The sequence below is a fragment of the Neomonachus schauinslandi genome, chromosome 5 (genome assembly GCF_002201575.2).
Source record: "Neomonachus schauinslandi chromosome 5, ASM220157v2, whole genome shotgun sequence".
NCBI lineage: Eukaryota > Metazoa > Chordata > Mammalia > Carnivora > Phocidae > Neomonachus > Neomonachus schauinslandi.
Window position 1 is genome coordinate 93,865,016 of NC_058407.1, and position 12,715 is coordinate 93,877,730.

Sequence of the window (12,715 nt, forward strand, 5' to 3'; positions counted from 1 at the left end):
TGGGGGAAAAAAGTTTCATTTGTCTGTCTGTAGCAACTCTGGAGAAACCCCCACCCCATTTATAAAACCAGAATTCCCATCAGTTTGAAGAGTGTTCCACTCGAGGAGACTCGTCCAATGGGGGCACCTGCTTCTCTTCTGGCACTGGGGGTAGATCAGGTGCTTTCTGTCCACACCTTGCAACGGTGAAGCGACTCATGTGAAGAGCTTCTTCATACCCTGGGAGGGTGTCCAAAGAGGAGGGCAATTGGCCGAGGGGGCTGTGGGAGTGAGCCACAGCCAGGATTCTTCGAGCTGCAGGGCCAAATATTGACTGCAGGGCTAGGGAGGAAAGAAGGAATAGAATTAAAGTAAATGTGACATCTTCAGAAATCAGGGACTTACAACACACTTAATTTCCCTTCATTTTTAGCAAGTGTCCAAACCATTGCCACTCTCGGCCACAAAATGTTATGAAAATGCTGTGAACCTTGTTTGGAAACCAACTTCACTCTGCTGGAAGATACTGTCTTCTCTGGGGTCCTCAACTAATCTAAATTGTGTCCCCATGTCTGACAACATTGTCCTTCCCTTTTACGGACTTGGGACCCTTTACACCAACCCACTGATAACGCAGACTCCTTAGAAATATTTATTTCTGTCTTACTTATCTTTTTTCAAAGGGCAGTAAGTGAGACAGGAAAGGTGAACAGCAACGTAGTCTCTCTTCAAAAGAAATTTCACAACGTTGTGCCACCTGCTGTTCTGACTAGTCTTTCTTCTCCCATTTCAGGAAAGAATATAATATGAAGAAGAGAACAGAAGGACATAAAGGAAAGTGTTTTATAATCATCAAGGTGATGTTAGGCTAACATATAAGTGTGTCAGCAGATACACTACAGAACAAAGAATTGCAAGTACACATGACTAATCTCTTCAAAGATGTAAAATAATATATAGGTAATAAAAAATACAGGTTCTCACAAAATCCAAGACATTTTTGAAAAAGGGATACACCCAGAGCTTAAAATAGTTTTATCAAAATAGCTTTATAAACTGGGTAATTCTTCCTATAAGACATTTCCAATATTTTCTCCAACATTCTACTTCTTTCTTCACTCTATCATTAGACCAGTATTTGAGAACACAGCATCAGTGAGAGCCCAGGTCACCACACCATCAGGTTTCTGGAAATTAAAACAACCCTGAGTTCTAGAATCTTTAATACTATTCAATCCATGTTGCTATATTGTTTCATCATCCTGATCATTCTTTTACTTGTCTCTTTTTTTTTTTTTTTTAGTAGGTTCCTCACTCAGCGTGGAACCCAGTGAAGGGCTTGAACTCACAACCCTGAGATCAAGACCTGAGCTGAGATCAAGAGTCTGACACTTAATTGACTGAACCACCCAAGGGCCCCCAATCATCCTTTTTTCCCCTTAATTTTATTTATTTATTTGACAGAAAGAGAGATAGCGAGAGAGGGAACACAAGCAGGGGGAGCAGGAGAGGGAAAAGCAGGCTCCCCGCTGAACAGAGAGCCTGATGAGGGGCTTGATCCCAGGATTCCAGGGTCATGACCTGAGTGGAAGGCAGACAGTTAACCCACTGAGCCACCCATGCGCCTCCCTGATCATCCTTTTAAACCCCCTTTCAGGTTATAATGTCAGAGTACTCACAAGTGATAGTGCTCTGGAGAGTGCTATCATGATCAAAAGCTATGACTGTCACTTCATAGGGAGGCCGGCCCTCATCTTCCCCATTTTGCTGGCGACTCAGACAGCAGCGGAAGCACGCAGAAGTCAGGCCGCACAGAAGAAGCAGTGCTCCAATTACCACCAGCAACCTGCAAGAAGACCACCCCCCAGTGAAAGCTCTGTGATCTGGTGTGTTTCCCAGCCCTGGCCATAACTGGTCTTCAGTGTCTACATTTTTGACTTTGACTATTTTGCACAATAATCATAAGATTTTAATTTCAACACTTTCACTTCACATGCATACTTATTTTGTCGGCAAGACTACATCAGTTCATTAAAACAGTAAGAGATCTAATGTGGTTTGGAGGGACTGCTTTCTACTTTATATTCTCCTCTCTGTAGAAATTTCTAGAGCTGACCCTGACAAAATACACAATAACTTTTTGATGGCTGAGGAGATGGTATTGAAATAGGAAATCCTGGCATATTGTCACATAGTTAATGATGAGGTAAAGAAACTTTACTCATTAGATGCTAGGTAAGTAGGCTGGCTGTCTCATACATTTTTTTCCTGCTGTCAATATATTTAAAAACTAAAAAACTAAAAATGAATGCCCTTGAGAAAAATAAAGTTCCTTTGAAATGTCTTTCTGCGTATGATAGCTGAAACTTACCATATGTACCAGAGATGCACCCAATCTGTGGTCAGGCAACTATGGAGAAAGAATAAAGTTTTTTTTGCAATAAAAACATAGTTGGTGCCTGTTGTAGTTCCAGAATCAGGAATATGAGTTACAATATAATTTGCTACCTTGTTATAACAAAAGCATCACAATTTACATATATTTTTTTAAGTTTGAGTTTTAATTCCAGTTAGTTAACATATAACAAGTTATTCTAACTTCAATATAGCCAGCAGAATCTATTGCAAAATGGGATGCCTTAAAGTGTTTAGTACTACAGATAACATTGGGTAAATAATTTTGTAAATCATTATAAGACAGACTAGTGATTATGAAAATGGTGTTAATAGAAAAAATAACCATGACCACAGTAAACAGTTACGATGACAATTACCAAGAAAGAATTTGGAATGTAAGTTTACAAAGTTTGAAAATGGGTAGGAAAGGTAAGGTTTGTGTGTGTGTGTATATATATATATTTGAGTTCAATAAAATTTAAACATAAAGAAAATTTCAGTTATAAGCATGAAAGCAATACAATGAAATTTGTAACTTATGTTTTGCAAATTGTTGAGAAAAGGGTCACCATTAAACCATAAAAATTCTCACCATGAAAAAAAACCCTGAACTTTCACATCCAATATCAAAACTAATATATACACCCACTGAAGCCAAATAGGAAGGAGGAAAAATATAGAAACCAACTTCACCATGTTGAAAGTTAATTAAAGTAACTGAATTTTCTCTATAGAGATGAAAAAATATGGATTGCAAGGAAGAAGGAGTATGGGGTAAGCTCAGGAGTGGGAAGGGGAGAGGAAGGAAATATTTAGGTTTGAAGATGAACAAATTTAATAATACTTTCTGATATATTGAGCTATTGAAACCTATTGAAATTTTCTTCTACATCCTCTCTTTGGTTGCACAGTTGTAGAATATACGATTTGCTTTTTCAATAAACAATGTCTCCTGTAGGTTTCTCACATTCTCCATTTATTTAAAACCTCTTCTAGTTCTATAGTGTTAGTGATTCTGATTCTGTTAAAAGTGATTCTTCCTGAGTAGTAGGTGTCTAAAACCTCAGACAGTGTGACAAGCAACCAAGGCCGCCACCATTTCCCCTGGGTTTAACAGTCTTGGCTATTGAATAACCCTTCCCATGGCTAAATATGTGTTTTCCTTCAGGCTGAGCAAGTGTTTTGTTCCAACCGGCCCTGCTTTCTTAATAATTTACCTCCAAGTGGAATGAATGTCTTCCCCTTTTATGTCCTCTGTGTCTGTGTAAGACCTAATTGTGATAGGTTTAGATTAAGGGATAACAGCATCAAAGTGACAGCTGAATGAAGTCTGCAGTAAGTATTGACATGCCCTAAAATACAGAAAATGCTCGTCATATTTCAGATGGTGATGCTACTTTGGAATTACCCAAACGTATCTGCCCGGGATGAGATTTTAAATCCAGTCTGTCCTGATGAGTCACTGAGAAACATGGAAAAGAAACACTTTTGCAAATTTCTGTGACTATATAAATTGTTTTTATATTAATTAATATAAAACTATATATTTTATATTAATTATTAAAAAATTAATATAAAATGGATTAATTCCATTGTTTTAATGGGAAGATAAGCCTTGGAAAAAATGCCTTCAGGGATGTTATTTTAAGTACTTAGGATGACACGAGGGCATGTCTTTATTTTTGTATGACTCATCTGTGAGATTAGTGGGTTGATGTCCATTTAAGTAAAGATAAAGGGAAGTCACAGATATTTAATGACCTCTTGACCCTGTTTTGGGTACTGTTTTTGTCTGTTTCTCCTTCTTCCCAGTTTGGTCTCAGATACTTACTGTTCAGGATTCACACAGTTCTCCTCACATCTTGCCGGGGGAAGCTGTAGGAAGGGAAATAGTCTCAGACAGGGAAATGTCTCATCTGCTCTGCTCAGCAGTCTACCAACCATTCCTCATGACTCTGCTCTGTTTACTTGGTGAGAGCCGGGACAATATCAGGATAAGGTCATAGGGTCAGCCATGTTTAGGACTGTTTTCATTGCTCCCATGCCTGTTGATTATTATATTTGAAGTGGGAGACACTGGAAGAGCAAATATCTAATCTGTGTGTGGGGGGGTTGTTTGTTTTGTTTTTTGGTTTTGTTTTGTTTTTTTTTTTTTGGTGGTGGGTAAGCATTACAACTTTTGTAAGTGGGAGGCAGAAGCAGCATTTAAATCAATTTGTCCTAGAAATGTCCTGATCTGTCCCTCAGGATATTGTTATCGCCATCTTAATTCTTTCCCAGCAACAAATTGAATTCTACCCCACTCCTCTTTTTTATTCCCTTAACTCATCAATAACACACCATACAAAAAAAGGAGAAAAAGGAGGGGAACAATTTTATTTATTTAATAGCTACTATATGCCAGTCAGGCTGCTAAGAATTTTCAATATGTCATAACATTTCATCACAAAACTCATGTAGGTGGGTATATTTAGCCTTATTTTGAAAGATTATGTGGCGGAGGCAAAGGGGTTTAAGTTAACATGGCCAACTGCATGCTCCTATTGATGTAGCCAGAATTCAAATCAAACTCTATCATATATATGTGTTGAATGAATTAGTAGAACAAGGGCTAAATCTGCTCTAACAACTCCTTGATATTGCTATCAAGTCCCTTCTGCTACTGATAATGAAAGCTTCTACTCCTTTTACCTGGTATTTCAGTTGACTTTTTCCTTCACATAGAGAAGCTTCTGTTTAGAAATTGCATCTCACTTCCAGTAAATTGAATGACTTAATATTCTCAGGAAATCATCAACAAAAACCACAAAGGTCCCCCACAAGGGACAGATATTTGTACTTATTGAGAGTTTATGGGAGGGAGAGGGGACATACAAACTCATGACATAGCAGGTGAAAAGGATTTGTAAAAGGACTAAAGAGCTGTCCTCTGCAGACAACATTTGAGAAACTGCTTTTTTTTTTTTTCTTTTTAATTTAAAATGGTTGATCACTGGGCGCCTGGGTGGCTCAGTTGGTTAAGCGACTGCCTTCGGCTCAGGTCATGATCCTGGAGTCCCAGGATCGAGTCCCACATCAGGCTCCCTGCTCAGCAGGGAGTCTGCTTCTCCCTCTGACCCTCCCCCCTCTCATGCTCTCTGTCTCTCATTCTCTCTCTCGCAAATAAATAAAATTGTAAAAAAAATTTTTTTTAAATGGTTGATCACTAAGGATGACAAAGTGTGTACTTCCTCAACCCAGCTCTGGTTCTTTGTTTTTCTTTTCTGACTAAAGATAAGAGAAGCTTAAAGTGCTAAACAGATAAAATACTTCTTTTTGTGACTATTGCCAAAAAAGAGAAAAAAAGGAAAAGAGAAAGAAAGTGAAGGGCAAGGAAAAGAACAGGAAGCAAAAGGAAAATACAAGAAGAAGAAATGGATTTACAGACAATAATTTAACTGGGATATAGAAAGCAAAACAAGCAGTCCATTCTCTACTAAGAGATGTACAGGAATATGATACTAGCCAGTTGCTTGTTTTTCTTCTTCTTCTTTTTTTTTCTTTTAAAGTAAGCTCTACACCCAGCGTGGAACTCAACACGCTGGGCTTGAACTCACAACGCTGAGATCATGACCTGAGCTGAGATCAAGGGTTGGACACCTAACTGACTGAGCCACCCAGGTGCCCCTGCTTTTCCTCTTTACTAGTGTTCATAGCTATGTAAATTTCCCCTTGACAGTTGTCCAGAATCCTCAATCTAATGACCCTTTTCTCAGCTAACAAGTTACAGGGGCTTCTGATTTTTGGTAGAGAGAAATAAAAGGTTGGAAGTATTTTTTAAGAATTTTCCCTCTTTTACCTTATTTCTGATCTGGAGGCACCTAAGCTGCTAGAATTGTACCAGGGCTTATGTGGAAACTCCATTTAGGGGAATTATGTAATTCATTTTGATTATTTAGGATTTTGAGGGATGAGTGACAGGATGCTAAAAGAGAGAAATATAGATAAGTGGCATTTCTAAATTACCATAGCTATCCTGCATGTGTATATGGTTACCCTAATTTCTGTCCCCCCATTTCACTGATGCCATCGGCCACACATGGGCCATGTAACCCGATAACAATAAGGAAACATTCTAGTTATGCTTTTCCCCACTACCTCTTTGGTTCAATACATGTCTTTCCCCTCAATCATTTCCCCCAAGGTTCTTCTGAGAGTTGGTTTATCTGAGAAACAACCAACCAAACAAAAGTTTTATTTTTGCATTTTCGCAACTCACCTGGATGCAATATACCAGGGCAGAGACAGTCACGGCCCGGGTTCGCACCCCCATGGGGCTGAACTGCTTCTCCAGGATCAGGTACGGCATGTCCATGTCTGTTGCCTCCTTTCCATGCTCTGTGTTGGTCTGACTTCTCGACCTGGAGGACTTAAGGAGACAAATTTTTCCCAGCAATAAAGCTTTCGCTCTCTCTTTTCCTCTTACTCCTTTGGGCTTTTATTTTCTGTGGTCTTTCTCTCCCCTTTCATCCTGGCTTCTTTCTCTATGTCTATTCTGTTGTTCCGGTCTCCACATTTGCTTCCTTGGGCCTTCTTTCCTTTCCTTCTACTAGCAATCCTTTCTATATGTCTTTAACTTTCCCCCACTGCCCCCAAAAGGAAAACATTCAGGGAGGACATATTCAGTCCTCAGAGTTAGGTATTTTTCTAGGCAGTGGTGAGAAACTTGACTTGAGGAGGCTCAACGGTGAATTGCTGGTGACCAAACAAATTCTCTCATCTCCATCAAAAAAGGAGTAATACTCTTGGTCCTTTACTGCAGCACTTCAGGGGGACTGTTGAATAACTGCCAATCACCATCCACTCCCCTCTCCACGTAATAAGCCCTCCTCTCTTGTTCTTTGAAACCCTCCCCTTCTCTATGTTGATAATCAACTCTCCTGGTTCTGGGTCATTTATTCGTAACCATTGCAGTAGGACTGAGAGGTTAACAAATGGACCGGAAAGCACTCCCATCTTTTAGGAAAGCAGGTCCCCTCTACCTTGACTTCAGTTCTTTTTGAAACACATAAGTCAGACAGACACACATCACATTTTTTTAAACTGGGTTCCAAAAAATAGAGAATAAACTGGGTTCCAAGATCTATGGGTCTCTAGGGTTCTCTCTCTCTCTTTTAAATAAAATCTAAGGTCAGCGTAAAAATAAGCACACGTGGAAAGAGAATATTCGTAAAGAAACATCTCTATAGGAACGAGTGAATGTTGTATAAACGATTTATTCTTAAGTCAGTAATTTTTTACTTAATACAAAGTACTTCAAAATTTTTTTTTAAAATACAAAGTATTTCATAGGAAAATTAGACATCAGTTGATGCAGATTTACCTATTTCATAAGAATTGAATAAAACCACCTTTCAGATCATATCTAATGCTGAAAGTCTAATTTTACTTTTACTGAGTGATTGTTGAGGGCAACTGTTGGGTGGGATTGATTCAAAGACTCCTCACACAGCTTTAAAATATGATATCAGCATAGAGAATATAATCTTTTTTTCCTGTTAGCTAAGGGAATCAAATAGTGACAGAAAAGCCTAATATGATACTGGTGATTAGACATCATTAAGTTCCAAAACTAAATGAGCACTACATTATTTTTTTAGAAAGGAAGATAGAAATAAGATGAAGGGTATTTTTCAAATTTCAGCAGAAAAATTGACAAGGTGGGAGGTATTTCATAGGACAAAGAGAGCAGAAAAATCCTGGCCCTCCACTAAATTATTTGTGGTTTCTCCAAGCCTTAATTTTCCCATTTATAAAACAGAAGAGGAATGCTCACTTGACCTGCCCTAGATGTTGTTTCATAGAAAAAAATACCATTGGAGATATGAAGGCATTTCGATTAGAATATTTCTACTTAGAGTGGCCTGTATATGGTAGCATCACTAATCTTTCCCTGACCTTTCTCTTGTCAGAGACACAGTAGAGCATCATGGCTAAGAATCCAGCTAGCTTATCTGGGATTAAATACTTGCTTTGTCACTTATTTTTATTTATTTATTTTTTTGCTTTGTCACTTATTAGCTGTGCAATCTTGGGAAAGTTATTATATCTCTGTTGGGTCAGTTTCATTCTCTCACAATGGGGTAATAATAATAATGTTACTTCATAAACTTACAGAGATTAAGTAAGTTCATGTATGTGAAATGCATATAATTGTCCTGATGTAACAAGTATTTTATAAGCATTAACTAGGATTATCTTGATTTCCATTCAGTTTTGCCAATGACCTTCACCTTCAATATGCTGAATAACTGATGTCCTCTTGGTGTATTATTACCATGACCATGTTTTAGCTTTCCTGGTATTCCAATTCTTGAATATTTCCTCTTGCTGTTCTGGCCATCTCTTCTCCCAATCATACCAGCCAAACCTGCATGAACAGGTTTGTCAATTAACATGATTTTTCCCCATCGCACTTTCCTGCATGTGATTGCCATCATCTTTTTGCCCTCCAGCTTTCTAACAGGTTTGAACAAAATGGGATTCTGTTAATGACCTCCTTGTTACTTTTCTTTCTTAGAATTACTACTGCTATTTTTTTTTGTTGTTGTTGTTCTCACTGGATTATTCCTTGAAGAAGTAGAACTTCTTGTTTATCCTAATGAAAGTGATTATGCCTTGTGGCAATTTTAGTGCTGAGTTCAGTCCCTGTCAAAGCCTCCATATCAGGAACGATGACAGAGGAAAGAAGATCCCTGTAGGAAGACCGAAGACGGTATACACTGGAAGGGCAGGTAGCTGAGGTAGAGGGGAATGACCTCATTTCAATCCTACACAATCTTGTTGTACTTCCATTAAGTTTGTGAATCATTAGCTTATACCCAGGTTGTTAAGGACTTGGAGTGGAACCAATGGAGGGTGCATGTACATAGGCCTTTTCACCTATGCCTCAGGAAATTGTTATACAAAACCTGTAACAAGTGAAGCTAAAAAAATTACTTATTTCTGGCCCCTTTGACTATTCTCCTTTTGACCTTGTCTACATCAGGTGACCAACCAAGAATTCCTTTCCTTTCTGTGCCTCAGTGAAATAGATGCCAGGACAACACTTACTGTGAGTCATCAAGCATGAGTTATAAAGTGTTGAGCAATGAGTTAGGCCATACCCATGGCTTCAAAAATAGATAATAAAGCAGAAGAGATTAGTTCCATCTTGCAACTTCTCCACTAGGAAATCCCTCTATCTTATGATTCAAGATTGCAGTGTAAGCATTGAGTGACAACCTCGGAGGTATTGACAGTCAGGATTAGATTTAAGGACATTTAACAAAACAGAAGGATTAAGTTTATCACAGGATTATTAGTTTTATATGCCCTCTAACACATTACCACAAATTATATGAGTAACAATGTAAAATGACACACATTTTTGTTTATCTCACAGTGCCTGTGGATCAGAAGTATAAAAACAGTTTAGTTGGGTCCTCTGTTTAGGGTCTTATGGGCTGCAGTCAAGATGTCTGTTGGGCTGTGTTCTCATCAGAAGGCTCAACTGGGAAAGGATATACTTCCAAGCTATGTCAGGCAGGAATTCATTTCTTTGTGGCTATAGGATTTGTGTATGCTTGTTTCTTTAAATCTGGCCAGAGAGGCAGAAAGGAGGGAGAGAACCTTTAGCAAGATAGGCACTATACCTTACATAATCACATATATGGATCATATATGTTCCATCACCTTTGCCACATTCCAAGCCACAGATACCAACCCACACTCAAGTGGAGAAGATTACACAAGGGCATGAACATCGGGAGGCAGGGATAATGAGAACCACTTAGTCTGTGAAACTTTTCCAGCTATCTGCTACATCAGGATTATAGAAATTATCCCATGGATCTTTAAAAACAGAAGAAATACAAATGTCCATCAATGGATGAATGGATAAACAAAATGTGGTGGGCGCCTGGGTGGCTCAGTTGGTTGGGCGACTGCCTTCGGCTCAGGTCATGATCCTGGAGTCCCTGGATCGAGTCCCGCATCGGGCTCCCTGCTCGGCAGGGAGTCTGCTTCTCCCTCTGACCCTCCCCCCTCTCATGTGCTTGCTCTCTCTCATTCTCTCTCTCTCAAATAAATAAAATAAAATCTTTAAAAAAAATGGTATATACACACAATGGAATATTATTTAACCTTAAAAATAAAGAGAATTCTGATACATGCTACAGCATGGATAAACCTTGAAGACACTATGTTACGTGAAATAAGCCAGATACAAAAGGACAAGTATTGTATGTTTCCACTTATATGAGATACCTAGAGTAGTCAAATTCATAGAAACATAAAATAGAATGGTGGTTTCCAGGAACTGGGAGAAAGAAAGAATGGAGAGCTCTAATAGTCAGGGTTCTCCAGAAAAACAGAACCAATAGGATGTGCATATTTATAGAGAAAGATTTATTATAAGGAACTGACTCATGCAATTATAGACTGGCAAGTCCAAATCTGTAATGTGGACCAGCTGGCTCGAGTCCCAAGAGAACCAATGATGAAGTTCCAGCCCACAGGCTGTCTGCTGGAGAATATTTTCTTATTTGAAGCAAGATTAGTGTCTTTGTTCTAGGCCTTCAACTGATTAAATGAGGCCCACTCTCATTATGGAGGGAAAACATTACCCTACTGATTAAAATGTTAATATCATCCAAAAACATTCTCAGAGAAACTCAGAAAAATATTTGACCAAATATCTGGGTGCCCCATGGCCCAGACAAGTTGACACATAAAACTAAGCATCACAGGAATTATAGTTTAATGAGTACAGAGTTTTTAATTGGATAAGAATAGTGAGCTGAGTTCTTATCTGACATCAGATAGAAAAGAGATGTTCAGTAAATCACTTACATTTCTTGGGCTTTAGTTCCACATTCTCAAAATAAAGAACTAAGACATATTTTCCTTAAATTTCTTTGTATTTTAAAACCCAGCTTATTCTGGTGATGTCTTAATAGCTAAGAATCTCAAGTGTTAACTGTTTGCTATTTACAAGATATTAAAGAACATTACAATTGATATGGTATGCCAGGGTGATAGGAAAGAATTCGTTTTTATTAATAGAAGGGGATCTATTTTTACTTCTAAAGAGCTTATAATTTGGTTGGAGAGTTGGAATAATTTTAATGGAATTGAAAATCAATAGAGTGCACTATTAGAGTATATAAAATGAGGGAGTAAAAATTGTTGGCAATCCTACCTGTAGATGTTGAGTACAGAGGATTTTTTAAAGGAAAAAAAATGAATTGTATTTGTAGGGAGTACAGGATTTGTAGAGCTCATCACCAGGTCCTGGACTGTTTAGTGAGTTTCTTATGAGTGTGGACCCAAAAGGACAATGGATGATTATGCTCTCCTGGGTTTCATGGGTGGGGTATGAAGGTGAATAACTGAAGTCTGAGAGATCTAGCTCAATCTTAGACCTTCTCTAAAGAAAGTAGTTTTTTCTAGTGCTGTTTGTATCCTTGGGCGTTTTAGCTATATAGTAACATGCATCCTTCCAAGACAATCCTTCGTAGGATAATCCATAAAAGGTTACTAGTAAGTGATGAGCTCACAAGAAAAAAATGTTTCATGTCAACAAGTGTGCTTCTGTATCACTTCTTTATCACTAGAATATTGATGGCATACAAAATAATTGAGTCACTGTGGAGAATTATAAAATGTCCTCTTCATTGTGACATGATTTCAGTATTTATTAATTCATTATTAAAAGCACTTTCCCGGGATGCCTGGGTGGCTCAGTTGGTTAAGCGTCTGCCTTCAGCTCGGGTCATGATCCCAGGGTCCTGGGATCAAGTCCCACGTTGGGCTCTTGCTCAGCCGAGAGCCTGTTTCTCCCTCTGCCTGTCTCTCCCCGTGCTTGTGTTCACTCTTCTCTCTCTCTCTCTCTGACAAATAAATAAATAAAATCCTTAAAAAGAAATAAATAAAAATAAAAATAAAAATACTTTACTGAGATTCTATTTATGTGAAAGTCAGCATGGTGAATGCAGGAAGCAATCTTGCTTCCTGGCACTCACAGTCAAGGGAGGTGGGGTGGGGCTTCAGTGATAAAGGTAAGTAGCATTGATTTGTTACAAGCTGGTTTGACTAGGATATATTACAGGCTGAGCTTTTTTTGTGAACTGTATCATAGAGTAAAACTACATTTAATTTTTTAAAATCTTTCTTTCTTTCCGTCTTTCTTTCTTCTTTCTTTTTTCTTTCTTTCTTTTTCTTTCTTTCTCTCTTTCTTTCTTTCTTTCTTTCTTTCTTTCTTTCTTTCTTTCTCTTTCTTTCTTTCTTTCTTTCTTTCTTTCTTTCTTTCTTTCTTTCT

The 12,715-nt window shown here is 38.2% G+C and overlaps 1 protein-coding gene across 1 annotated transcript; it reads right to left on the minus strand.

The window, feature by feature from the left end:
* TMEM52B (transmembrane protein 52B) lies at window positions 1–6,730 on the minus strand. The gene is made up of 5 exons (XM_021690440.1): window positions 6,635–6,730; window positions 4,208–4,251; window positions 2,351–2,389; window positions 1,659–1,825; window positions 1–321 (listed from the first exon to the last, which is right to left on the minus strand). Exons 1-5 carry the CDS (start codon window positions 6,728–6,730, stop codon window positions 80–82), a joined length of 588 nt encoding a protein of 195 aa, XP_021546115.1. The 3' UTR covers window positions 1–79.
* Window positions 6,731–12,715: the final 5,985 nt, after the last annotated feature.